General features: G+C 47.9%; 1 protein-coding gene across 11 annotated transcripts in view; it reads right to left on the bottom strand.

Annotated features, from left to right (window-relative positions):
• OTOF (otoferlin) overlaps positions 1–25,719 on the bottom strand; it is a 1,069,570-nt gene that overhangs the window by 129,823 nt on the left and 914,028 nt on the right. For all 11 annotated transcript variants that reach the window (XM_085613159.1, XM_085613153.1, XM_085613156.1 and 8 more), the window contains 2 exons: positions 21,288–21,413; positions 16,559–16,625 (listed from right to left, as the gene is read on the bottom strand). In XM_085613159.1, coding sequence (XP_085469285.1) covers positions 16,559–16,625; positions 21,288–21,413 — 193 coding nt within the window. The remainder of the gene's footprint in view (positions 1–16,558; positions 16,626–21,287; positions 21,414–25,719) is intronic.

Raw genomic sequence — 25,719 nt, 5'->3', positions numbered from 1 at the left:
ACTTCTTAAAACTGCCCTATTTCCTTAAGGTCTGTCTTTATGGCTAGTGCAATTCTTAGCGCGGAGATACCCCATCAGGGGTGATTCAGCGTGGTATAAAACCTATAAAGAAATAAATACATTTAGCATCCCACTGACAAAGAGATGACCTTCTAAACTCAATCTCATAGGCATATAGTGAAGTTCTTGTTCCATTGTTCTACTTGTTTGTAGTTGATGCGGGGGATCAAAAATGTGCTTTTGCAGAAATTGATGTATACAGATGACTTAGAAGAATTTTCCCTTATTAATCAATGTTCCAAGTTCCTGTAATGTACAACGTTTCTGTGCAAGGTTTTGCCTTCTTGCACCAAAATGTATTGTGAGTCGAAACTATTCCTTTCCTTGCTATGTCTCTTATACGAGAGACCTGATACCCGCTGTTCCGTCTGTTGGATGTTTTCATTTACTATACTTCTTTTGAAAGGTATTTTTGGAAGCCAACACAAAATTAATGTATGGTGTAACCTTTGAAGGAAAACTGAAGTTTCACTCAGTCCATAACAAAAGCTTGGGGCAGAATGATTCTTTATGTGCTCTCTGCTCTTTCTGTGCAGCATTGATAGGAAGATAAAAGGCTGTGCAGCATTGATAGGAAAGGCTAATGCTTTGATAATGCAGGAGGGTCTCACATATTATTCCCTGATTGCAATTTGTAAATTCTCTGAACATTTGATCTGTCAAGAGAGTAAAAAGACAGTTTTTCTTTTAAAAATGTAGTTTATTTTGGACCGTGAAGTATTGACTAGACACAATAACAAACACTAAAACCACTCTACCTAGATGCAGTGCAATCACTCCATTCAATGCAGACGTTGAAGCTCTGGCGACTTCAAACAGATCAATTTTTTCTCTGACTTGAGAAAGGAAAACCAATACTGCAGGAAATGGTGGTCATTTCATGGATCGAGAGCCCATCACAGGAACACATCTTTTTTTTTGACTAGGTCTCATATTTTAGATTCTTCTTCAAAGCAGCTTATTGAATCATCCCTACCGTGCACAACCACACTGTGTTCATGGTTTGAGTGGGTAAAGATAATTTGCACCCTTGATCGGTTTTCTTCCAGTTGCCAAAAACATTCATGGTGCAGTGCAGGGAAAGGCAAATAATCACCCTGCAGATCATGAATGAACACGAATGAAGGTTGTTCTAAGGAAAAACAATACTTTTATATCGTTAATGTCAAGGCCAGGGTTATACTGGGTTAGCTGTGGCTATCCACAGTGACAAAACTTAGTACCTTCTAATGCCTGGACTTAAAGATATTGGCAGGAACTTGAAAAGCCAGATTCTAAAGGAGTATATCATAGCACAGGCATATTCACAGTAATGTGGTATGCCACAAAATGAACATTCCCTAAGCATATGTTGTTCAAAAGATAATGAGTCCACTCATATTCTAAAATTGACAGTCTTCCTCTATCAATAGGATATATCCGGTTGCTTGTAGAATATGTCTCCGACACCTTTAACCTATTGAGCAAGCCTGACTTCTGCTGTTTCAAACTCTCTAAGATCATTTTTCAAGCATGGCGGTCACTATAGACTTTTTCCTGATTAGGGATGTGTAAACAGACACAATTGTGTAACTGGAATGCAAGCAATGTGCGCATACACTCCTGGGTCTCCCAGCAGATCCCATTTTTTACTTACTTGGTTGAGTTTATTTTGTGAGGACATTGGTCCACCATTTATTGGATATCACTTGTTTCACTGTGGACCTGCATGTCATTGTAGCACGGGTGTACCCTATGTTGATTCTGCTATATCACCAAGTGATGAATCATCTGCCAAAAATGTTAGAATTTCTTATCACATTCACCCTAACCCATGTATGAATAAATGATTGTAATTGATTATTTTTTTTCAGCATTTATTGATTGGTGTTAGGGACACTGCAAAGGATCACCTCACAGGGTGGCAGAAATAAACCCAGAATAGGATTGTCAGTAGAACAATATTAAACATTTTGTAAATGCTATATTCAGTGCCATATCTTGCAAGTGCTAGACTAAGTGACAGCTCTGTGCAAAATAAGAAACAAACGAACTACAAAGAAAGAAACCATTTGAGCTCTGATCACTTTGTGGAGCCTGGGTGTGTGTTCTGTTATTATGCGAGTGCCAGGGCCTTTAAGGTCGTTAGACGTGTCCCACAATGTAAGGCAAACACTCAGTAGATGCAGAACTCAGTCTTGCTTCTCCAAATTTAACTGACTGTTGGAGGCAACTTACGCTTGTCGAGGCTAGGGTGAAAAATGGAAATCTGAAGTTTGCTGACGTCGCTTCCATCAAACAAGAGTTGCCGAGGTTTCAATTCAGCACAAGTCTGCCAGTGGAATTCCAATTCTGCTGACTCCTGGTGAATAAAATCCACTGAGACTGAAATTGGTTTCCAGTACATTTGTTTACTATGTTAGAAGGGGATCAGCAGGAATCCTTGTTGGTGGGAGTACCATTAGACCAGAAGGAGTTTTCCCACAATTCTTTGACTAGTTTTTAAATCTGTGGAGACCAGTGACCATCTCCTTTTATTTTCGGGACTACAAACCTAACAGAGGGAGTTCAGTAAAAGTATACTGATAGGATGGGTAAAGGAGAAAGGCTGAAACACATATAATAGGAGAGCAATTACATGCCCTGGCTTTAGGGCAGGAGTTATCCGGACAAGATCTGTGTGTGAATGCACCTAAGAATTCTGGTAGTTTAGCACTCTTTCCGCAAGTATGTTTTTTGGGGCATGCAGAGTATAATAGGTAGTGGGGGGCTAAGGATTACAGGGCCTGCATCTGGGGCAAGTCAGACAGGGATGGGTGAAGTGGAGCCAGGTGGAGCAGAGAAAGTAAGGAGTGAAGATGTTGCAAAAGAGTTCAGGTACTAGATGGATTTGCCCAGCATCTGTATTTTTCTGTTGGAAGCAACAGACAAGTGATTCAATTAAGTAGTCTTTCTGTCTGGGGATGAGAGTAGAGAAGAATGACCAAGTAATGAAAGCATGAGATAATGCCTGGAACATGGTGTGCCAAAGTTAAATGTGATGTCCTCCACCCTCCCAAGTAGTAAAGGATTGCTGGAGTAGAGATTCCTGGTTACAAAAATGGGCGGCCATGTTTAATGTATTGTGTTGTACGTGGAGGAAAGGCTCTGGAGAAGTAAAATGGACATGGCATCGATTTGTTAAGGCTGTAAAAGGGGAGACCACAGTAAAGGATCAAGTGGCTTGTCATCCCTGGTCCTGAAGTGGGCAGGGAGGCTGAAAAACCTGTAATTCAAAACCCTGGATCATAGAGCGGGGCAAAATATGGAAGGGCTGGTAGGATCAGTAGGCACCGCTAGGCCAATAAAAGTTAAAGGTAAAAGAATATTTAGATGAACCTGGGGAAATGGTAATGGTGTGTTAGAGGCAAGAAGAATGGGAGGTGAATTCTTTAGAGGGTGCAAGATTTAGAGTTGATTAATTTTAATACAATGAAAGGGCATTCCTGTGAGTACCGTTTCGGATGAGAAGGATTTTGGTGTGAACCTGTCCTGCTTCAGGATGAAAACTTGTTTTTACCCATCTAGATGTGAGTGTGTTCTGTCCACTCTCCCAAAGCTGTTTCAAGGTGGAACAGCATGTACTGTCCTATGCAATGCACAGGTTAGTGTGGTAAAGACCCCACATACAAGTCCTGAAAGGTTTGTCCATCTATGCCAAATTCAGAATCGAATTCAGAAGGGAGCTCAAGACCTGGCTATTCAACTGATGCCACCCATCAGTGTGTATCTTAGTGCCTGAATACCGTCGTGAGTGATGAGCTGTGAGTCATAAATCCGGTTCGATTCATTGATGCCTGCACCCTGTGGAGGGCATTTTCTTCTAAATGTCCCAGAACTGCAGCGTCATGTTATGCTTGCTGAGCCACTAATGCACACTGCAGCAGCAAAGGTTCCAATAAAAATGTAATTAAGCATAAAAAAACGTAATCTTCCAGGCAGGACTTTTGTTTACTGTCTGTTCCTAATCAGCACATGCGTTAGTGTAGAGAAGTCTACAGCATGCTACAGCTGCTTTTTCTTCTAAAAGGCATATTATTGCACCATTTCCTGGCTGCTGTGTTAACTACTAAGTCACCCTGCAGCAATAACGAGAACACTTCCCTAGCTGTGTGCCACATTTTACTATACATCATAGTCATAGACGTTATGTATAATTACATATGCTTGAAGCATTCAGCTAAGGGCTGATTCCAATAGCTTTTTACACAAGTATATGATACGCTATCCTTGATAATAAACCTGTGCAATCAATGTACAATGTCTCCTTTGAAAAGGCAGGTCTTGGGTCTCTTTCTGAAGTCTGCCAGCGAGAGGGCTGTAAGGAGCCGGGGAGGGGGGGGTCGTTCCAGGTCTTGGCAGCGATGTTGGAGAAGGAGCAGCCACTTGTTGGACCCGGCCTCGTGGCGTGGCCCATCCCGACCCCTAGCGACACCATACTGACCCCTACATCCCACCCGGCCCTGATTAACGCAGCCTACCCGACCCAGTCCACACCTGATCCCCCACAGAACCCGGGGCTACCCCCGTCCTTCCCTCCATCTTCCCGACACCGGGCACCCTCCCCACTCCATCGGCCTCGCGGCCTCCAGTGACCAGGCCCCGCACCCCAGATGGCCGCCCTCGACCCATGCGCAACCCAGGCCTAGTCGCGCCATGCCGGCTGGGGGGGAGAGAGCTCCTGGTGAGCAGGAGAGGAAGGAGTAGTTTCACTCACACCTCTGGCCTCCTCTCAAGAGATAGTTTCGATCGCCCCTCCGGCCACCCTGAGGGCTGGCTCCACGCCTGCTGCGTGTCTGGGATCCCTCCCGACCCCGCCTTGAAAGGATCAAAGGGCCGCGTGGCAGGAACCCCCAACAAACAACCCCCAGGTGCTAAGACCCCTGCCCGTGAGGACTCCGGACATCAAAGAGGAGTCGACCTATAACAAGGGGCGCTCTGGGACCATCAGCAGTTGGATCCTGGAACGAAGAGAGCCCTGCTGACGTGGTCGCGGCTGAAAGAACATCCTCCCAAGGTCCGACGGAACTCTTGGAACCTCGGTGTGCCCTGCAGACAGCGTCGCGGCTCCACCTGGCAGAGACGGACTTCTGCCCAAATCATCCGAGCCATGCTGACGCGGTCACGGCTCCCCTTGCAACCTTGAGAACTCTGAGCCCTGCTGACCGACTCGCGGCTCCTTGAAGATTGTCCGGCCTCCAACATCCTTACTCGAGCTCTGCAGACTTGGTCGCAACTCAAGAGCCATTCTGGTCCGGCTGGACCCCAAAGATCGCATCATATCCCCCGGCTCGAGGATTGAGAGCCGTGCGCCGGATACGCACCTGCATTAACCCTGATCCTAAGACTGTCCCGCTACCCCTACACAACCAAGACTTTGTGAGCCCTTGCTCTACTTGTACAGATGACTCTGCGGATCATAAAGGTCCTGATATTTCTAGATAAAGAATACGTGCTTCAGAATCTATGGTGTGGTGTCTCTGTATTGCATGGTGCTAAATCAGCGTGTACGATCCTAGATACGAGACCCAGCCCTGAGGGGGTCTCCCGCCAGTGCTCGGCTACATCTCACGGGAAAGGTGGGTCGCAGGGCGGTCAGGTACATATTCTGTCCTTCCTTGAGGCTGGCCCTTCTAACATTGGTGGCTGGCGACGGGATCCAAGCCCGCAATCGAGAGATCGTACAGTGAACGGCTGACGCACTACCGAACAAAGACGGCAGAAGAAACCACCATGAGCATCACTGAAACCGATGCGAGTGCTACGTTTTGTGTAAAGCGGTTAGGAGAATACACACACAAGGAGCTGAAACAATTTTGCAGATAACGGAAGATCGCTACCACTGGTCTGAACACCAAGGAAGACATGCAACAAGCCCTGATGGCCTAGGTGGAGTCCGGAGCCTCCCTTCCCCGACTGGACGAAGTCGGTGAAGAGACAGAACAGCCAGACGAGCTCAGGAACTTCCCGAGAACAAACAATAACCCCCAGGCACAAAGCAACGCAGCGGATGGGGGCCGGTCCCCGGAAGACGTCACAGACAGGGAAAGGGACCGAAGTCATGAACTAGAAATGGCCAAACTGAAAATAGATGGCGAGATAAGGCTAGCCGAAAAGAAGCTAGCGGTGGAACATCTCAGAGTACAAGGAGAGCTAGAAGAAAAGAAGCTGCAACGGGAGCACGAGGAAAAAAAACTTCAGCAGGAGCACGAGCGCAGCTTGAAAGAAATAGAACTCCGAGCAAGGAGCGAAGGAGCTCGACCCCCGGGGGGCCAAGAACCAGCCCCCCTGGGAGAGCCGAAAGTCCACATCCCCAAGGATGTGGTCAAAGAGTACTATCGAAATGATGACATCCAGCAGTGGTTCAAAGCCTACGAGGTAGCCATGACCTCCCACCGCGTCCCACAGAAGGACTGGAGGGCCGGGTTGTGGGGTCGATTCCTGAGCGAAGGACGGGACACCCTCCTCGACCTCCCGGCCTCTGTGCAAACTTCCTACAGCCACATGAAGGAGGCCCTCCTCACGAAATACGGCCTCACCCCCGAAATGTATCGGCAGCGGTTCCGGGACTGCCGAAAGATCCCAGGCACCACCTGGGTGGAATACGTAAACTTTTACAGCCGAGCGCTGGAAGGGTGGATCAAGGGCAGCAAGGTAACCACCTTCGAAGAACTGACCGACCTCATTGCCTGGGAACACTTGTCCACAAATTGTTTTGTAGAACTGCGCCAGCACCTGCTCGACAGCAAGCTCGCAGACCCGAGGAAGCTGGCCGTCGAAGCAGATCTCTGGGTTAACACCCGGATCCCCCGGAGCCCCGTAGGAGACTACCCCCGCAGCCATCAAGGACCTCCCCGTCAGAGAGGGGGAGGGGATCAAGGGAAACAGAGGGAGTTCCCATCCGGGCCCCGCGTAGCCCCCCGAGAAACCCACCCCCGGGCTTCCCAGCTCCTCCGCCAGGCAGTACCGGCCCCCCAGGTAGACAAGGGCCCCGGGTGAATATCACATGTTTCCGCTGTCAACGGCTCGGGCATTACGCCAGCGACCCTCAGTGCCCCATGGCCCAAAAAACCCCCACGACAGCTCCCCCAGCCCGACACATGGCCACCGTAACCCTAGGGGAGGAGTTTGAGGACTCCGAGGGATGGGAACCTGCAGCCATGGCCCTAGTCTCTCTAGAAGATCGAGATATGATTCCCGGAGCACCCCTACCCGCAAACACCAAGAAGTACCGCCAGCTCGTAACGGTTAACAGCCACCCGGTGGAGGCCCTTCGTGACACCGGGGTGAGCATCACTGGTGACCTCAGCCACTTAGTCCAGGTGGACCAGATCATCCCCAATGTCTTTGGAGCACGAGCGCAGCTTGAAAGAAATAGAACTCCGAGCAAGGAGCGAAGGAGCTCGACCCCCGGGGGCCAAGAACCAGCCCCCCTGGGAGAGCCGAAAGTCCACATCACCAAGGATGTGGTCAAAGAGTACTATCGAAATGATGACATCCAGCAGTGGTTCAAAGCCTACGAGGTAGCCATGACCTCCCACCGCGTCCCACAGAAGGACTGGGGGGCCGGGTTGTGGGGTCGATTCCTGAGCGAAGGACGGGACACCCTCCTCGACCTCCCGGCCTCTGTGCAAACTTCCTACAGCCACATGAAGGAGGCCCTCCTCACGAAATACGGCCTCACCCCCGAAATGTATCGGCAGCGGTTCCGGGACTGCCGAAAGATCCCAGGCACCACCTGGGTGGAATACGTAAACTTTTACAGCCGAGCGCTGGAAGGGTGGATCAAGGGCAGCAAGGTAACCACCTTCGAAGAACTGACCGACCTCATTGCCTGGGAACACTTGTCCCCAAATTGTTTTGTAGAACTGCGCCAGCACCTGCTCGACAGCAAGCTCGCAGACCCGAGGAAGCTGGCCTTCGAAGCAGATCGCTGGGTTAACATCCGGGTCCCCCGGAGCCCCGTAGGAGACTACCCCCGCAGCCATCAAGGACCTCCCCGTCAGAGAGGGGGGGGAATCAAGGGAAACAGAGGGAGTTCCCATCCGGGCCCCCACGTAGCCCCCCGAGAAACCCACCCCCGGGCTTCCCAGCTCCTCCGCCAGGCAGTACCGGCCCCCCAGGTAGACAAGGGCCCCGGGTGAATATCACATGTTTCCGCTGTCAATGGCTCGGGCATTACGCCAGCGACCCTCAGTGCCCCATGGCCCAGAAACCCCCCACGACAGCTCCCCCAGCCCGACACATGGCCACCGTAACCCTAGGGGAGGAGTTTGAGGACCCCGAGGGATGGGAACCTGCAGCCATGGCCCTAGTCTCTCTAGGAGATCGAGATATGATTACCGGAGCACCCCTACCCGCAAACACCAAGAAGTACCGCCAGCTCGTAACGGTTAACGGCCACCCGGTGGAGGCCCTTCGTGACACCGGGGCGAGCATCACTGGTGTCCTCAGCCACTTAGTCCAGGCGGACCAGATCATCCCCAATGTCTTTTGCCCTTTGATAGCTTCCGACAACACTGAGAGTTTGTGTAAGGTGGCCTTGGTACCAGTCGAATGGGGGGGAGTAACCGGAACATTACGGGTGGCTGTCCGAACCGCACAACCGGTAGACTGCCTCCTGGGAAACGACCTGGAAAGTTCCCCCTGGAGACAGGTCGAGTGTAAGACCCACCTCGGGATGATAGGTCTACCAGAATGGGTGTGCGCAACCACCCGATCCATGGCGGCCTGACTACCCCCGCCGTGGGGGAGTCAAGGACGAAGCCCCCAGCACCACCTCTGCTGACAAAGCCGGAGACGACCCCGTTGAACCCCATGACCTATCCCCAAGAGGAGAGCCCCTCGCCGACGACGGACCCGTCCATCCCGACCCCGCGCAGATCACGGAGTTAGGTGATCTGCCCGAGTTGGCCCAGTGGCGCCACGAAGGGGGCCCCTCCCAAGAGGAATTCTGCCAAGAACAAACGACCTGTCCTTCTCTGGTCGGACCCCTGCAGCAGGCCGAAGCCCAAGCCGCGGGCGACCAATCGGGAACCCACTTATTGGGAGAATGACCTCCTGTACAGCGAACAGCGGTCTTCCGAGCGAGGGTCAGCCCGGGTGCTGGTGGTACCCCTACGCTTTCGGGACTTCCTCCTGGGCTTGGCCCATGATGTACCCCTGGCCGGCCACTTGGGCCAGGACAAGACCTATCACCGCTTAGTAACGCACTTTTATTGGCCAAAAATGCGAGCCCACGTAGAGGCCCACTGCAAGTCCTGCCCCACATGCCAGGCCAGTGGTAAAAGTGAAGGGAAGCGCAAGGCTCCCCTCCAACCCTTCCCAGTCGTCAGCACTCCCTTCGAGCGGGTCGGAATTGACATCGTGGGGCCCCTGGACCCCAAGACCGCCCAGGGTCACCGCTTTATCCTCGTCCTAGTGGACCATGCCACACGATACCCGGAGGCCATCCCCCTCCGCACCGTCACGGCCCCCGTGGTGGGCCGGGCATTAATGGGGATCTTCTCCCGGGTAGGGATCCCCCGAGAGGTCGTGAGCGGCCGAGGCACCAATTTTATCTAAAAATATATGAGATCCCTGTGGCAACAATGTGGAGTATCATATAAATTCACTACCTCTTACCATCCCCAAGGCAATGGCCTAGTGGAACGGTTTAACCGGACTCTGAAGGGGATTATCATGGGTCTCGAGGAGCCCCTGCGGTGTAAGTGGGACGTCCTTCTCCCCTGCCTCCTGTTCGCCTACCGGGAAGTCCCCCAGAAGTCCTTGGGGTTCAGCCTGTTTGAATTACTGTATGGGCACCCAGTCAGAGGTCCCCTGAGCTTGGTCAAAGAGGGATGGGAGACGGCACCCCGGGACCCACCGCAGGATGTGTTCCGGTACCTGTTGACTCTCCGAAACCAGACTTGGAAGTTCCGAGAGCTGGCCGAGGCCAACCTCGAGGCGAGCCAGGTCAGAAATGAAGCGCTGGTATGACCAGAATGCCACTCTGGTCGAGTTCCAGCCAGGCCAGCAGGTCTGGGTGATGGCCCCAGTGAAGCCGTGCGCCCTCCAAGACAAATGGACCGGGCCCTTCAAAGTAGTAGAACGAAAAAGTCAGGTTACATACGTGGTGGACGTCCAGTCCCCTCGGAACCCCCTTCGGGTCCTCCACGTGAACCGCCTCAAGCCTCACTTCGTGCGGACGGAGTTGAGCTTACTCCTGGCCACAGACGACGGGGCGGAAGAGGAAACGGAGCCTCTCCCTGACCTCCTGCGGGCCAAAGAAAAGGATGGCTCCGTGGAGGGGGTGAACCTCTCCCCCTCCCTCACTCCCCAGCAACACGAGGACTGCCGCCAGCTCTTGGGGCAGTTCTCCGACCTGTTCTCTCTCGTCCCCAAGGTCACCAACTGGTGTGTCCACGACGTGGACACCGGAGACAGCCCACCGGTACGGCACCGAGCCTACCGCGTCCCCGACTGAGTCCGGGCCTGCATCCAGGCTGAGGTCTCGAAGATGTTATCTCTAGGGGTGATCGAGCCCACAGACAGTCCCTGGGCCAGCCCGGTGGTACTAGTCCCGAAAGCAGCTGCCCCTGGTGTTGCCCCCGAACTACGGTTCTGCGTGGACTACCGGGAGCTCAATGCGGTTACCCGAGCCGGCGCTCACCCTATCCCCCACGCAGATGAGCTCATTGACCGCCTTGGGTCTGCTCATTTTCTCAGCACCTTCGATTTGACCTGCGGATACTGGCAAATTGCGCTCACAGAAGGAGCCAAAGAGCGGTCCGCCTTCTTCCACCCCGGATGGGCACTATCGCTTCAGAGTGATGCCCTTCGGGATGAAAAATGCCCCGGCCACCTTTCAGAGACTGGTGAATAGAGTCCTGGCCGGGCTAGAAGAGTTCAGCGCCGCCTATCTGGACGATATTGCGGTATTCAGTTCCGAATGGGGTGAGCACCTTCGGCACCTCCGGAGGGTCTTGAGGGCCTTGCGCCAAGCCGGCCTCACAGTGAAAGCAAGCAAATGCCAGATTGGGCAAGGATCGGTGGTCTACCTGGGGCACCAGGTCGGAAGCGGGCAGGTCGCCCCCCTCCAACCTAAGATTGACGCCATCCTGGCCTGGGAACCACCAACCACCCAAACCGAGGTCCGCGCCTTTCTGGGCCTCACTGGTTACTACCGGAGGTTCATCCAAGGCTACGGCAGCCTCGTAGGACCCCTCACTGAGCTCACGTCCAAAAGACAGCCTAAGAAGGTGCAGTGGACCCCTGCCTGCCAGGAGGCGCTCGACGCACTTAAACTCGCCATGTGTACAGCCCCTGTGCTCCAAGCCCCCGATTACTCCAAAGAATTTGTGGTGCAAACGGATGCTTCCGAGCATGGCATTGGAGCCGTCCTATCCCAGCTCAATGAGAAGGGCCTGGATCAGCCCGTGGCCTTCATTAGCCGAAGGTTACTGCCCCGAGAGCAACGATGGAGCACCATTGAACGCGAGGCGTTCGCCGTAGACTGGGCTCTAAAGAAACTGCGGCCCTACCTCTTCGGAACCCACTTCCGAGTCCAGACAGATCATCGACTTTTACGGTGGCTCATGCAGATGAGGGGAGAGAACCCCAAACTGCTACGATAGTCAATCTCCCTTCAGGGGATGGACTTCACAGTAGAGCATCGCCCTGGCACCGACCACGCCAACGCTGACGGCCTCTCCAGATTCTTCTGCCTCAGCGAAGAGAACCCCCAAGAGGATGGGTAGTTCTCTTCGGCCTTCAGCTGGGGGGGACGCATGTTGGACCCGGCCTAGTGGCGTGGCCCATCCCGACCCGTTGCGACACCATACTGACCCCTACACCCCACCCGGCCCTGATTAACGCAGCCTACCTGACCCAGTCCACACCTGATCCCCCACAGAACCCGGGGCTACCCCCGTCCTTCCCTCCATCTTCCCGACACCGGGCACCCTCCCCACTCCATTGGCCTCGCGGCCTCCAGTGACCAGGCCCCGCACCCCAGATGGCCGCCCTCGACCCAAGCGCAACCCAGGCCTAGTCGCGCCATGCCGGCTGGGGGGGGAGAGAGCTCCTGGTGAGCAGGAGAGGAAGGAGTAGTTTCACTCACACCTCTGGCCTCCTCTCAAGAGATAGTTTTGATCGCCCCTCCGGCCACCCTGAGGGCTGGCTCCACACCTGCTGCGTGTCTGGGATCCCTCCCGACCCCACCTTGAAAGGATCAAAGGGCCGCGTGGCAGGAGCCCCCAACAAACGACCCCCAGGCGCTAAGACCCCTGCCCGTGAGGACTCCAGACATCAAAGAGGAGTCGACCTATAACAAGGGGCGCTCTGGGACCATCAGCAGTTGGATCTTGGAACGAAGAGAGCCCTGCTGACATGGTCGCGGCTGAAAGAACATCCTCCCAAGGTCCGACGGAACTCTTGGAACCTCGGTGAGCCCTGCAGACAGCGTCGCGGCTCCACCGGGCAGAGACGGACTTCTGCCCAAATCATCCGAGCCCTGCTGACGCGGTCGCGGCTCCCCTTGCAAGCTTGAGAACTCTGAGCCCTGCTGACCGACTCGCGGCTCCTTGAAGATTGTCCGGCCTCCAACATCCTTACTCGAGCCCTGCAGACTTGGTCGCAACTCAAGAGCCATTCTGGTCCGGCTGGACCCCAAAGATCGCATCATATCCCCCGGCTCGAGGATTGAGAGCCGTGCGCCGGATACGCACCTGCATTGACCCTGATCCTAAGACTGTCCCGCTACCCCTACCCCAACCGAGACTTTGTGAGCCCTTGCTCTACTTGTACAGACGACTCTGCGGATCATAAAGGTCCTGATATTTCTAGATAAAGAATACGTGCTTCAGAATCTACGGTGTGGTGTCTCTGTGTTGCATGGTGCTAAATCAGCGTGTACGATCCTAGATACGAGACCCAGCCCTGAGGGGGTCTCCTGCCAGTGCTCGGCTACATCTCACGGGAAAGGTGGGTCGCAGGGCGGTCAGGTACATATTCTGTCCTTCCCTGAGGCTGGCCCTTCTAACACCACTGCTGTGGCTGCGATGGATGGTGGGCGTGTGTACGAGGGTGAGGGATGAGGAGCAAAGGTGTCTAGCAGGTTGGTGGAAGTTTAGTCGATGGTTGAGGTAGGCAGATCCTAGGTGGTGAAGGGCTTTGTAGGCGTGCGTGAGGATCTTGCACTGGCATCTGACAGTACATGTTCAAAGACTGCCAGAGCAGTATTCATTCCTTCCCTCAAAAATCCAGGTATCCTTTTTATGAATGTTGGTGCTAATCTGTAACAGCATTCTAGGGCTTAGCCTATGGTATGGAGCCTACATCCCCTGGAAAACTGTGACAGTATCCAACAAAAGAATGCTTAATGCTGGTTTATGGATGTTTCAGGGTGTGTGGGGTATATGTATGCTATTTGTTTTTCTTGGGGGTTAGTATAATGTTAATCTGTAGCACATGTGACAATTAGTAGACAAGCTTGCTTATTTAGGGTTTTGTGCAAAATCTGGAGGTAATATCCCATAGAGGTAATAATTTTACTGCCCTATATTACCGCTAGATTAAGACAGCCACATCAAATCCACTGGTAATCTTCAGTAAAGGGCAAAATGTCTAATATTTAGGTTTCCAGAATCTGGAGTATACAACATTTCTGGAAATTACTGGCAAGTGTTATGTAATACTGTCCACCTTCTGCTGATTTCTGGAAATGCCTCTGTCTTCACCATATTTTTTGCTGCTGAACATTTGTGGTAGTGACTGACAGAAACAATGTTTTAATTGGTTGCTATACGACTTGCTGGACATGTTTAAAATGTATCTGAAATGCCTGCCGGTAATGTTAACACCAGACCTGCATTTCCAATATATATTTTGCGGTATCGGGGAAATAAATGGGGAATAATGTGCTAATAAAGTTTCTGCCACATTTGTTTGACTTTGGTTTCCATATGTTTTGTGTTATTATGAAGTAACCACAGTGTTTCCGTGATAAAATGTGGTATTTCTGTATTGCTGGAGATCCACAGTAATGGTAGATATGTGCTGTAAAGCAGATCTACATATTTCCTCCATTACCTCAGAGCTCTAAGTGTGAATGTCTGTATTTATGATGCACAGTGTTGGACTTCTGAGAGACTGGGTTTGATCCATGATATCTACCCATGTAGTCCATCAGCGACCGTAACAGAGGTAAAGCAGTGGTTTTCAGAGTTTGCGGTTAACCTCTAGAAGAGTCATTGCACCCTATCCTTGATATTAGTACTGTACGTTTGCATGCCAACTTTCATGGTCTCTTTGCCACATGGATGAGAATGTGGTGGACTGAAAATGTGATCACACAGTGCGCAGTGGAAAACACAGGCATGCTGGCAAAGAGAGAGATGAGACACCAACACACATGCATGCACACCACCACAAATCATTGCAAGAGGCGTGCACTGGGGGCATATTCGGTTTCCTCCTAGATACAAGGTAATGCACACCAGAATACCAGAAAGGACCAGTTTCTTTAGTTTATTTTATCAGCATTTTTCTATTTTGTTAATCAGACCTCCAAAGTAATTTTTCCTTTGACTCTTTATTCTTTCATTCTTTTGATTACCCCTACCTTTCCACAAACAATGTTATCAACCAATTCATGCTTGGACAGAAAATATGTCATCTGTATGAAGGCAGCTAATCGTGTCCTAGTGGTAAGTAAGTTCTAAGTAAGATCTGCCACGTGCTGATTGGCTGTGCCAAGCATATCAGCGAGGGCGACACTGGCATAAAGCCGCAAGGGCAGATTTAATAGATCAGACTAGTGCAATTTTTGACTAACATTTGGACTAGCTCACTAGAGAAATATTTTCTTTTTTGATTGGTCAAAAGGTGAAAGGTTTATTTTTAACTTGCTAGAGGGAGACATGTTGCACTGGCACCAGTGTAATCTGTGTAATCTGCAAATGTTGCAGCCAAATTGTAATCTGGCCTTGGGTGAGGTGGGGTGACAAGTGTCTGGTGAGGGTTCTGCCTTGAGTCTCCCTTATTAACCGTCTTGTCGAAAGCAATACACGTTTACTAGCATCCTGGGTCTCATTGTGGGAGTGTGGCACGCAAAGGATAACCCAGAGCGAGCAAGCGATGAAGCCCTGAGGGCTGGCATGGCTGGTCTGGATTTCTCTTAAAGGAAGTCAATCCTTAATGCCTGATGGACACAGATCTATCCTACCCACATTGCCATAATTCTACGTGGTGGTCCTGTGGGCTAGCACGCTGGGACAGTAAAAAAAACACTTTGTGTTTACAAAACCTTCAACCCCTTAAAAGTTGAGATCATTATTTTAGCCAATTTGGGGAGATAACTCTAAAGACTCCTCCCATTATTACCATTAAATACTATTAATAATGTCTGTCTTGCACACAAATTGCTTTATTGGAATTCAGTTGCAGTCAATTTTTCGAAAGTGTGTGAAGGAATTAAGACTAAAACTGTCTGTGACATGACATTTTTATATTAGATAGCTACATTTATTTTGAATCGTGGTGACATACTCTGAAGGTATATGATGGATGCTGCACGTTGCAGAATTTGCTTTATTTAACATATTTGCACTTTGGTAATGCCTTAGGATCTAATTTAGATCCAGATGGTAGCGCAAAATAGATACGTGAGCGCTACCCATCGTTTTATGGTTCAAACTATGCTCATTGGGCATTTGGGCTTTGCGCTTGCACTTAAATTTGAGTGCAAAGCGGTGAAATGTGTAAATAATGCTCTAAATGACCCCATTGGAAGAAGGGTACTATAGCTTTTTGTGAAAAAAAGTTGGAGATAGAAAATAAATATACAATGGACGGCGCCATTTAATATCAGTCAAAGAAATTCTGGACTCTAAGCCAGCTGGAAAGTAAAGCAAAGGCTAGCTTCAGCCACAATGACCACCAGGTCCGGAACAGGACTCTGGAGCCTTTCCAGTAACAATCACATGGTCACACAGTGGAGAGCTGTCTAGAATGAGGCATTACCTTCTTCTAGAGCTGAGGATCAGGACTAATGATGTGATAGTTTGGTACCTGTGAGGAAGGAATCTAAACTTTAAAGCCTTAGAAGAGTACTATTTTGGTGGGTGAGGAGGTTACTGGGAATGAAATAGTGACGTAGGCCTTTATTATAAGTGTCGAGCAGGGAGTGTTATTTATCGCACTACCTGTAAACCAATGTTCTGGGTCCGGATTTTAACAGGGTGCTAATTAGCATCTATTACAAGTTCTGCCCTGACATTTCAGGCGTAACATGTGGATTTTGGTGCTTCGTGCTAGTGCACTGTATTTTGAGCGGTCTAGCAGAAGCCCCAGTGATGATGCGTGCCAGGCCAAGTAAGCCATTATATTAGGTGTGTGCTTGAGAGTGGCGCTGCACATTTTCAGCAGCACATCATGGGACATTTGAATCAGGGGGGGTGATTGGTTCTCATGATACCGTGGTCTGACTTTTGCAAATTACCCTCTGCGATCTCCATGTCTTCCTTCTCCTCTGCCTCTGCCGCCGCAGCTTCCTGTTGCCGAAGTTGCTATATAGTGCCAAAAAAACACAATTGGTTAATAGTTCTGGAACCTTGGAAATCATTCAGCCGTTTCTTTTTGCCACCTACTTCTCCAGTCTGGTGGCGTTGAAAAACATCTCTAGATACTGTATAATGCCACCTACATACATTACGAGAAAAGAAAGAACATCTCACTTAAAGATCACCGACTCTAAATATGACCCATGTGAACGGCACCACATCCTCTCTCAAAATATGAACCTCATCTTCTGTAACCTTCCAATAAATCCCAACCATAATGCAACACATTTTTCAACAATATCAACAAATATGTTCACATTATTCAATCGACCTCAAAGCCACCACCATAAGGCAATGCTAAGGAGACCCAGCCCTGAATAAACAACTGTTCCAAAATGTCCACACCTATCACCAACACACAACCTTTACTCCAATGTTCCTGTGTCATTTCCTAAACTAGTCCTTCAAATAAGCAGAAAAAGCTTTAAACCCAAAATCATGATTAAGTACAGTCCCACCACAATCTTCCCACCTTAATGAAAACCCGTGAGTAACTACTTAGTTAGCTTAAATTCCATAAACCGCGGACCAACCATGGTCTAACTTTTTCCTTGGCCCTTGAAGAAAAACTTTCCTCCTCAATATTAGTGCTAAAGTCCTCAAACGTGTAGATAAATGAAACTACTTGAGGAAAGTGCAGGGTACATCACAAACCATGTCCTGTCATCTCTCTGAAATATGCAGGGAATCAATTTCCACTCCCCCAGCCGACCTCCTTTTTACAGCCCCTCTATCCATCATGCTTTCCATTTGACATCTACTGGCTCGTGTAGAGTTTCTCAACGATTGTCTTTGTCATCTAATCTGATAATATTACCCCCAACTCCTAAAGGTCTTTGACCATTACTACTTCTACCACTCCTTTGATCATGGCACACAACTCTCTTGATGCATCAACTCGTGTGCCCTATACTGAGCCTTGGAAAACTGCCTGTCCAGTGTCAATCCATGCATAGCCAAACACAGCTCAGACCTAATGGACACAAGCGCAATTGATGGTTCACAACTCCAAATGTAATAGCAGCAACTGCACCACCACACCACCTCCAAACACTTGTTCCCACCACCAGAGCCTATAGGCACCATCGACTTAGCCATGATTTTCACTCTCGAAATCATGCCAGTGAGCTGCACCTCACATCTGTCATCTGCCATTTCACGCGCCTGATCTGTTCAGAAAAAATCTGATCTACTAAGAACTTCTTCTGACCAGACCACTTAAATTCTGTGTACCTTCTACGGAAGTACCAAATATCCAGATTTCATGTCATCCAGAAAAGCTAGACTACAAGCTGGAAAGGAATCCCGGTACCTCCTCCCTTCTAAATGGACAGGACTCTGTTTAACAAGTGACCTTCAATACCTTCTGCCTTAATCATAAACACTGTCATAAATTGTAGTAAGGCATGACAATCATCTCCTCATTCTGTAAAGAAGAACGTACCACACCTCCTGAAAACAGAGTTGAGTTCCTAAGATGGACGGCACTTTACAATTTAAGCACTCAGTCTTTGGAACATGTTACCTGCAGCATCATCACCAGATAAAACCATCATACTTTCAGGAAGGAACTGAAAATGCTCCACTCTCCTCTTCTACTTCCCATCCCATGACCCCTCTGCCCAAAAGCAACTGAAGGTCATTCTGCCCACAGTTAGATTGTACAATACATCTGGCCATGTTCAGATATGATACAGTCAATACAATTCAACAACATTTATTTGTATTCGTCTACGTAATATTAAAATTAATTTTCACAAAATAATTGTTAAAATATCATACTTGTGCTACTAGATTTACTGGTATAAGTGTAAATGCTTCCACTCATTACTGCATTATGGCATATCACTTGCCTACACCGCAATTTGGTTACTTTGTCCCCTTCAAAAATGTCAAAAATTATAACTGACTAATACATAACGCGTCTCTCATTTTTGAGGCATTAATCACATATTCTCCTACTGTCTACATATTTCCCTCATCATGGACGGTACCCAACAAAACCCGAGATTCTTCTGTTTTGCTAAGGGTATTTTGAAGAAATACTGGCACAATAAATTTCAACCAGGAAGTCATATGGACGAGCAGTAACAGCCCCCTTAGAAGTCCTTACTCCCAGACACTGTATCTACTCTTTAATATGGATGCACAGCCTTAAACTCAGAAACCAGATCTTGGACATGTTCCATAACTCAAGCATATCTTGAGCATGATTATACCATGATAAGATTATAATACCACGATATTCAGATCACCCACAATATGTTTTCTATGTTCATGTTACTTCTTATCTTAAGTTTAACTACATGGAGAGTCAGTGTGTCCTTTCTCCTAGTCACTAATGACTGGAGCAGCATTTATACCAGGCTCAAATGCAGGTGTGTACACCATAGTCCTTGTGAGGCAGATCCCAGCCAGATTTTCAGGATATTCCAATAAGAAAAATGTATGTGCAAACATTAAATGGAACTGATTTGCAAAGTCAGTGGTTAGTCTGAAAACCAGGCATTGATGCAGCTATCCAAGACCTATAGTTTTCTGCCCGTGCTCCAGTGGCTAGACAGCTATAGAAGCCTTTGACTAGCTACTAATGACTACATACTAGCCTCAGGGTAGATAAACTGTATCTCAGGGACCAGTGGTTCCACACCTTGCGGCAGTCTATGGTTTGCAACTGGAAAGTGATTAAGTACACTCATTAGTGTATGTAAACACTAAGGGCCACATTTAGGCCTTGACAGGTGTCACCATCCCGCTAGGAGGAGTAACCCCACCCTGTCGGAAATCGTCTACTGTATCTACCAAAAACCGCCTCCCTAGTGTGGATCTCTCTGATGTGAAGAAAGTCGCCACCACTGCGGGTCTCTCCACAGATGTGAGGTTTGCCAGGCGGGCGCCATGTTTAAAGTACTTGCTCTAAAAGCTTTTTATGTTCTGAGAAAACAAACTGTCAAAGCCGTTGGGTCAGGCGTCACCACCAGCAGGGCCAGCGGAGGCTCCTCCTATAGTAACCCAGCAGTTTCCACAACTAAATAAAGTGGGGAATTGCGAGTTTGGTGGGGCAATAGGAACAAAGGGGTACAGTGTCCCTCTTGCTTAACCAAACCCTAAATAATGCTCCACAATTTCTAATTAGAATATATAAATAGGTTGCATGTCATGATATACAGTGTCTAATGTTTGTCTAGTGAAAGTTCATAGAAGGGCCTTTTTTACTTTTTGTTATTATTGCAGAAAAATAATACAGCAATAGCGTGTGGGGACAAGCAATTTTGAGAGCACTTAGTATCTAATGTGCATCTTCTGTTGAAGCATTACAACTGTGGGTCAAATAAAAACAGCTAATCCCACAATGCTTTGCAAATACAGTCAGGACACTCAATTCCACCACTCTTGTTACTGGGTCGTCTAGATCACAGTGGCACCTGCTTGATTGTACTATGCAAAGCTTCTGTGGTCCAGAGCAACCATGGAAGTGCATTGACATGAAGTTCAAAAAGTATAAAATGCAAAACAGCTCCTTTGTCGCAAACTTCTTACAAGACTGGTTCAGTTGCAAATAACCCTTCAGTAAAACTTCCAATCCTCTAATATCTAACAAGTCCTTGCTCCAAACAGATATTCAAAGCTAATAAATGTCTCTAAATGCTACAAAAACATGGGGGGATCTTATATCTGCTCATGGCAGCCTGGATTAGCCACCCACATGTGAAGCTTTTACACTGAGCAGGATCACTGTTGCTAATGAGAGAAAAACTTACAAATCATACAGAACTGAGGGGCATTTGTACAAGCCCCTATTGCCACCCCAACGTCACTTTTTGCGACATTGTGCTGGCGATAGGGGCATTGCCTTATCTACAAGGCACTATAAGCCACCTGTTAAGCCACTTAATGAAGCTTAACGCTGCCTTGTAAATAAGGGCCGTTTTCACGCTATGCTTAGCATGAAAAGGGTAGGCATTGGGTGCTTCGGTGGGCGTTCCACTGCAGCACCCATTTATTTTGACGCTGACCCCATTCACAAGGGCAGCGTAAATAGGAGACAGTGCCAAAATTAAGACCAGGGAAAACCTGGTCTTAAAGTGGCGAAACTAGGAAAAATGCTTAATTTTTCCTCGTTTTTGCTTTTTCCGTGCGTGCTGCCTTGTGCAGCACACATGGAAAAAGCCAAATGCCTTGAATTGTTTATGTAAACAATCTTTTTAAAAAAACATTTTGTGACTTCTATGTGTGCTGCATTTAGCAGCACACATAGAAGTGACAAAATAGCATTTAAAGATTATGTACAGGAAGGAGAACCTTCCTGTACATAAACAATCTTTCCCCTGCATGCAGACACCCTTGCACTATGGTGCAAGGGTGATGTGTTGACACTACACTGCTAAGTGAAGTGCCAGCGCAAGTGGAAACGCAAGGCTGCACCATATCCATGTAAATATGGTGCAGCCAGCTTTTCTGAAGTGGCGGAGTGAGGTGTTGAGCCATGACGGCTAACACCTCACTCCGCCACTTCCTTGAACATATGTCCCTGAGTTGGAATTCTTATTCACTTTCTTAATCAGAGCCCTGGGAATGCCTACATGGAGGATGCGGCTGGTTTCTCACCTCTTTCAGGGTCTCAATTGAAGCAAAATATTTAGACCACCAGTCCAGCATACTTTCATCCGGTTCCTCTTCTTCTATCTCCTCGCCTTTCTTCTTCTTTTTCTTTTTCTCCTTATCATCTTCACTCTGAGGTAGCAAGCAAGAGAGAGAGGAGGAGGGAGAATGGGAAATGAGAGCAAGGAGCGAAAGCAAGAGAGAGAGATGGAAAGAGACAGACAAAGAGAGAGAGAAGGAAAGAAGAAAGATGGTAGAGCCAAAGATGGAATAGAAAGGTGAGACAGCATGAGAGACGGACAGCAGAGAGTTCAGGAGAGAGAATGAGAGAGGGGAGAGAGGGATAGGAAGAGAAGAGAGAGGCAGAGAGATAAAAGAATATGAGTGAGAGTGAAAGAAAGGTGACAATAATGGCAAGACAATAAGAAAAAATGATTAGCTAGAGTTCAGGAAAGGACTCGAGACCTGGCTGTTTGAATGAACAGACCACCACCAGGCAGCAAGCAACCCATGCACCTTGAGACCCTCATGGGTGATTTGCTGCGCTTTAAAAATCCTGATTGATTGATGATTAGCCTACTTTGAGTGGCTGATCATCAGAGCCACTCATAACTGTATAGGCATGGCCTCACACCAGGTACCATGAGTAAAGAGAAGTGCTGAAGAGTCATAAAGTCATTTTATAACATTATACACAAGGTTCAACAGACAATCAAGACTAACACACCGGTTTAATCATAGACTTCACACCCAAGAAGGCAGGACAAAGAAAAAGGATCAATATATGCATCTTGGAGAAAAAATATTTAATAAGGCACATGAAGATAGCTATATATCCGTTAGTGGTGTCATTCTTTTTTTTTTTTTTTTTCTTTTTTTTTTTTAGAAGTCATGTACTTATGTTAAATGAGGACATCCAAAATGCGGCAAGAATCAAGAATGCAACTTATTTTAACATTAGTCTACCAGTCTATTTCTTAAAAATATTGCAACTCATTCAAAATACCTCAGCTCACCTGCTGATGAGGTGTCACAAATTTATAATGAATAGCAAACCTCCGAGTTACTTCTGAGCTCTCGCCAGACACCAAAGCAATGGTGGCAGAGCCTTTTCCATTCTACCTGCAAATTGGTGGAACAACCTGAGAGTTAGTCTTCATAATGAAGGCAACCTCTGGAAATTCGAGATCAAGGGCACCCAGCGGCACGAGCATGTCAGCACCGATGGTTTCCTTCAAGCTCCTTAGGGACGATAGGGAAAGAACAGGACTGGTGGCACCCAGTGCACCTACAGTGGATGATGGGTTGCTTTCAGTGCCTCTGTCTCTTACTTTTTAAGCTTCAGGCCCTGTTGCTTGCTCTTTCTCTGACCGGCTTTTTACTTATCATCTCTTCTCTTTCCATGTCTTACCTTATATGTTCTGCCATGAGTTTCTCTGGACCTCTGCACCTCTAGGTCTAACTTTTTAAAGAGTATTCTAAGGAAATGGGCAAACGCCATGGCAGTTGTGGCTGCAGAAGGAAGAGCTGTAGAGGGTTTGAATACCCTTCATATCAAGATTCCTGGTCAGCTTGCCATCCTTTCACCTGGGCTGCAGTTTCATCTTTTTGCAGGCCAGCATATTTGTTTGTTTCTGAGCTTATGTACCTCATCATTGCCCTCAACAGGGGCGTCTGCAGGAGTTGAATAACTATCCTCCTACTCTAAATTTACTGGACTTAATTTAGTTATTTTAAGTGTTTTCTGAATCCCGGAACCTCGTCACATGAATTACCTACCAATGTAAGACTTTTCCTTGGAGAAGTAAGAGCTTCATGTGCAGTATATCTGGTGGGAGACCCAAGTCCTATGATGATAGAACACTAGCATTCGATAAACAAAACTTCCTTGTTACACTTAACTTTCCAGAGATAGCACCCACAAGTGATCAAGGCTTACTCGACACAAGAACTCAATGTATAGTTACAACTATTTGTTTTTGGATAGACCAGTTCTTTATTTCCATATAAGAAATGAATGGTGATTGAAGTGCCATCATACTTTCTGTGGCTGGAATATAAATCCAAATGCATTCGCAGCAGTAAAGTGATGTGCTCCAGGTAATACAAGGATCTATGGGGAATGTTATCATATTGGGAGGCGTGACACAGACGTTTTGGAACCCTTCCCATCTGGTTGGGTTAAATGCAATGTTTGGTCCAACACTCGAGATACCAGATGGGGGCTACAACATATAACAAGTATGTTCTGTCATCCTTTTGTCCTATTGTTGCCCCAACCTGTGCGAAAGGAGGATACCTTAGCGGGCATGAGCTAATAGTGTGGTATCCGTCTCAAAACCCAATTACCCCTGCCCCGAAATGTAAATTGAGATTCCAAGCAACTAGGACAGTGCTAACAGCTGCAAAGGAAAATCTGTACAATGTCTTCTATAAACGTTCCTATAAAGGAACAGTGGTCCCATTCAATTCGAGTAAATTAAAGTGCCACAATTAGTTCAATGAAAAATTGGGTTTTATGTTTAAAGACAATGCAAAAATAACTAAGAAATTACTGTAAATAGTGAGAAAAAAGTAAAACAGTGAGTGAGTTGGTGGCAGGGTAATAGGAAATCAGCCGATTTCCGGTACCCAGGCAAGTGATTTTAAAAGGTGACTTTTTGGTGCTCAAGGGTAATTGTTATCAAAAAGTCAGTAAAACATTTCATACTCCGACATTTCAATTTTGTAATACACTGGAGTTTAGAAATGATTGTCGACGACGTTTCGATCCCTTAACAAGTAGTGGGATCTCTTCAGGACAAAGAAATGATAAATAATTGCCTGGGAGAAAGCAGTGAGAGGATGACCCAATCAATTAGTAACTGTTGCGCAGCCGCGCCAGCCAAAACTAGACGATCCTAGTGTTGTTGTCCGGAATGAGGTATAGGCGAGAATTAGAGCCAGAGATAATTAGCGGGAAACATTTAGGATGAAGCGCCCCGTCAGAAACTGTCACAACCTGGGCTCGATGGATGTAACAATTCCGTGTGGGTTGATAGGTGAGCCAGGGGAGCGGCGAAGAATAGGGAGGAATTGGTCCAAAATTGGCGAATCAGGTCTGTGTTGTACAACCGATAGGAATTCCGAGGCAGCCCGGTCGGGCTTGTCGATGGGTTCGGAAAACTACATTCGGGGGGCGGTAGTCCGGGAATTGAGCGTAGGAAATTGTTTAGATAGTTACGATGCAAGCCGCATATACCACGAGGACCTGGGGAGCTTGCGAGGATCCGGCTAAGCGTCAGGGTGCGGGCTGTGTACGTTCCATCCTATAAAACCTCCTGGTGAACAAGCATGCTATCAAAAACTATTCAGAGAGAAAGTCAGAAAAGTAGAAGAAAAACACAATGCATGAACTGTGATCAAATAAAGAAAGGCCTTGGAGGGAACATATAACCTGGAAAATGGCCTCATAATCCAAAAGAAAGTATTGCCAGGTGAGCATTCATACTAATTCTGAGCCTTATACCAAGAGACACTGCATGCAGTAAGCAAGGACATGCAGCAAGAATTGCAATTGCCATCGGTGCCAATAGGTACACAGCGTGTGAAGACAATGTAAACACAATAAAGACAATCTATCCAAACGTGTCAAGTTCAATGAACTGCGGGTGTGTGAGCTGGGGCATTAGGATATAGGGACCTCTAGAATCTTTGACTGCAACATGAATGTTAATAAACACAGTGAGAGGGTCAGTAATGGCTCTAAGTGGGTGCCCTATATGTCACTGTGTCAAGGGTTTGTGTTATCGCGTCTGCAGGCCTGAATGACCTCTTCCTTGTGACTTACAGCCCGACTTCAAATACATAACAACTTTTCCTCTGTAAGCGGACATGCGTCAGGCGCATATGATGTTACATTGCCATGCTTTTGTTTTAATATGGTTGGCTACTGTTACCATTAGTTATCTGTGACATACGGTTTTGCTTTTATCCCTATCAGGTATATATGACACATACATTAGGCTAGTAAACTCATCTCGTCACTACGACCAAGGTGTCTTATGAGCAGTGATACATAAGGCGCGATCCTTTGTACATTTAGAGAGAGTGAGGAGTGAAAGCTTGAATGGAGCAGCACCTCCAGGGACATCTGACATATTCCCAAGGCACAGTCTGCTTTATCCACGGACTCCAACAGCCTGGCTTTTATGCAGCTCTCCACATCACTCCTCATGGCTCGGATACAGAGGAAATACATCTACAAATATATACTATGTGTGGGTTCATAATTGTATATACTTTCGTCATGGTCATTAATGTCAATATAACTGTGGTATTTGCTACTAGTTTGCTACATATGTTCTGTACAATGTTGGTTCACAGTACAGACCAATATAATAGAATACAAACTATATGCCCTATGTGGATGTATGGAAAGTAAGTGTGTGGGTCTAGG

This window comes from Triturus cristatus, chromosome 6 (genome assembly GCF_964204655.1).
Source record: "Triturus cristatus chromosome 6, aTriCri1.1, whole genome shotgun sequence".
NCBI lineage: Eukaryota > Metazoa > Chordata > Amphibia > Caudata > Salamandridae > Triturus > Triturus cristatus.
The sequence above is the reverse complement of the archived record's forward strand: the minus strand, read 5'-3'. Positions and strand labels throughout refer to the sequence as shown.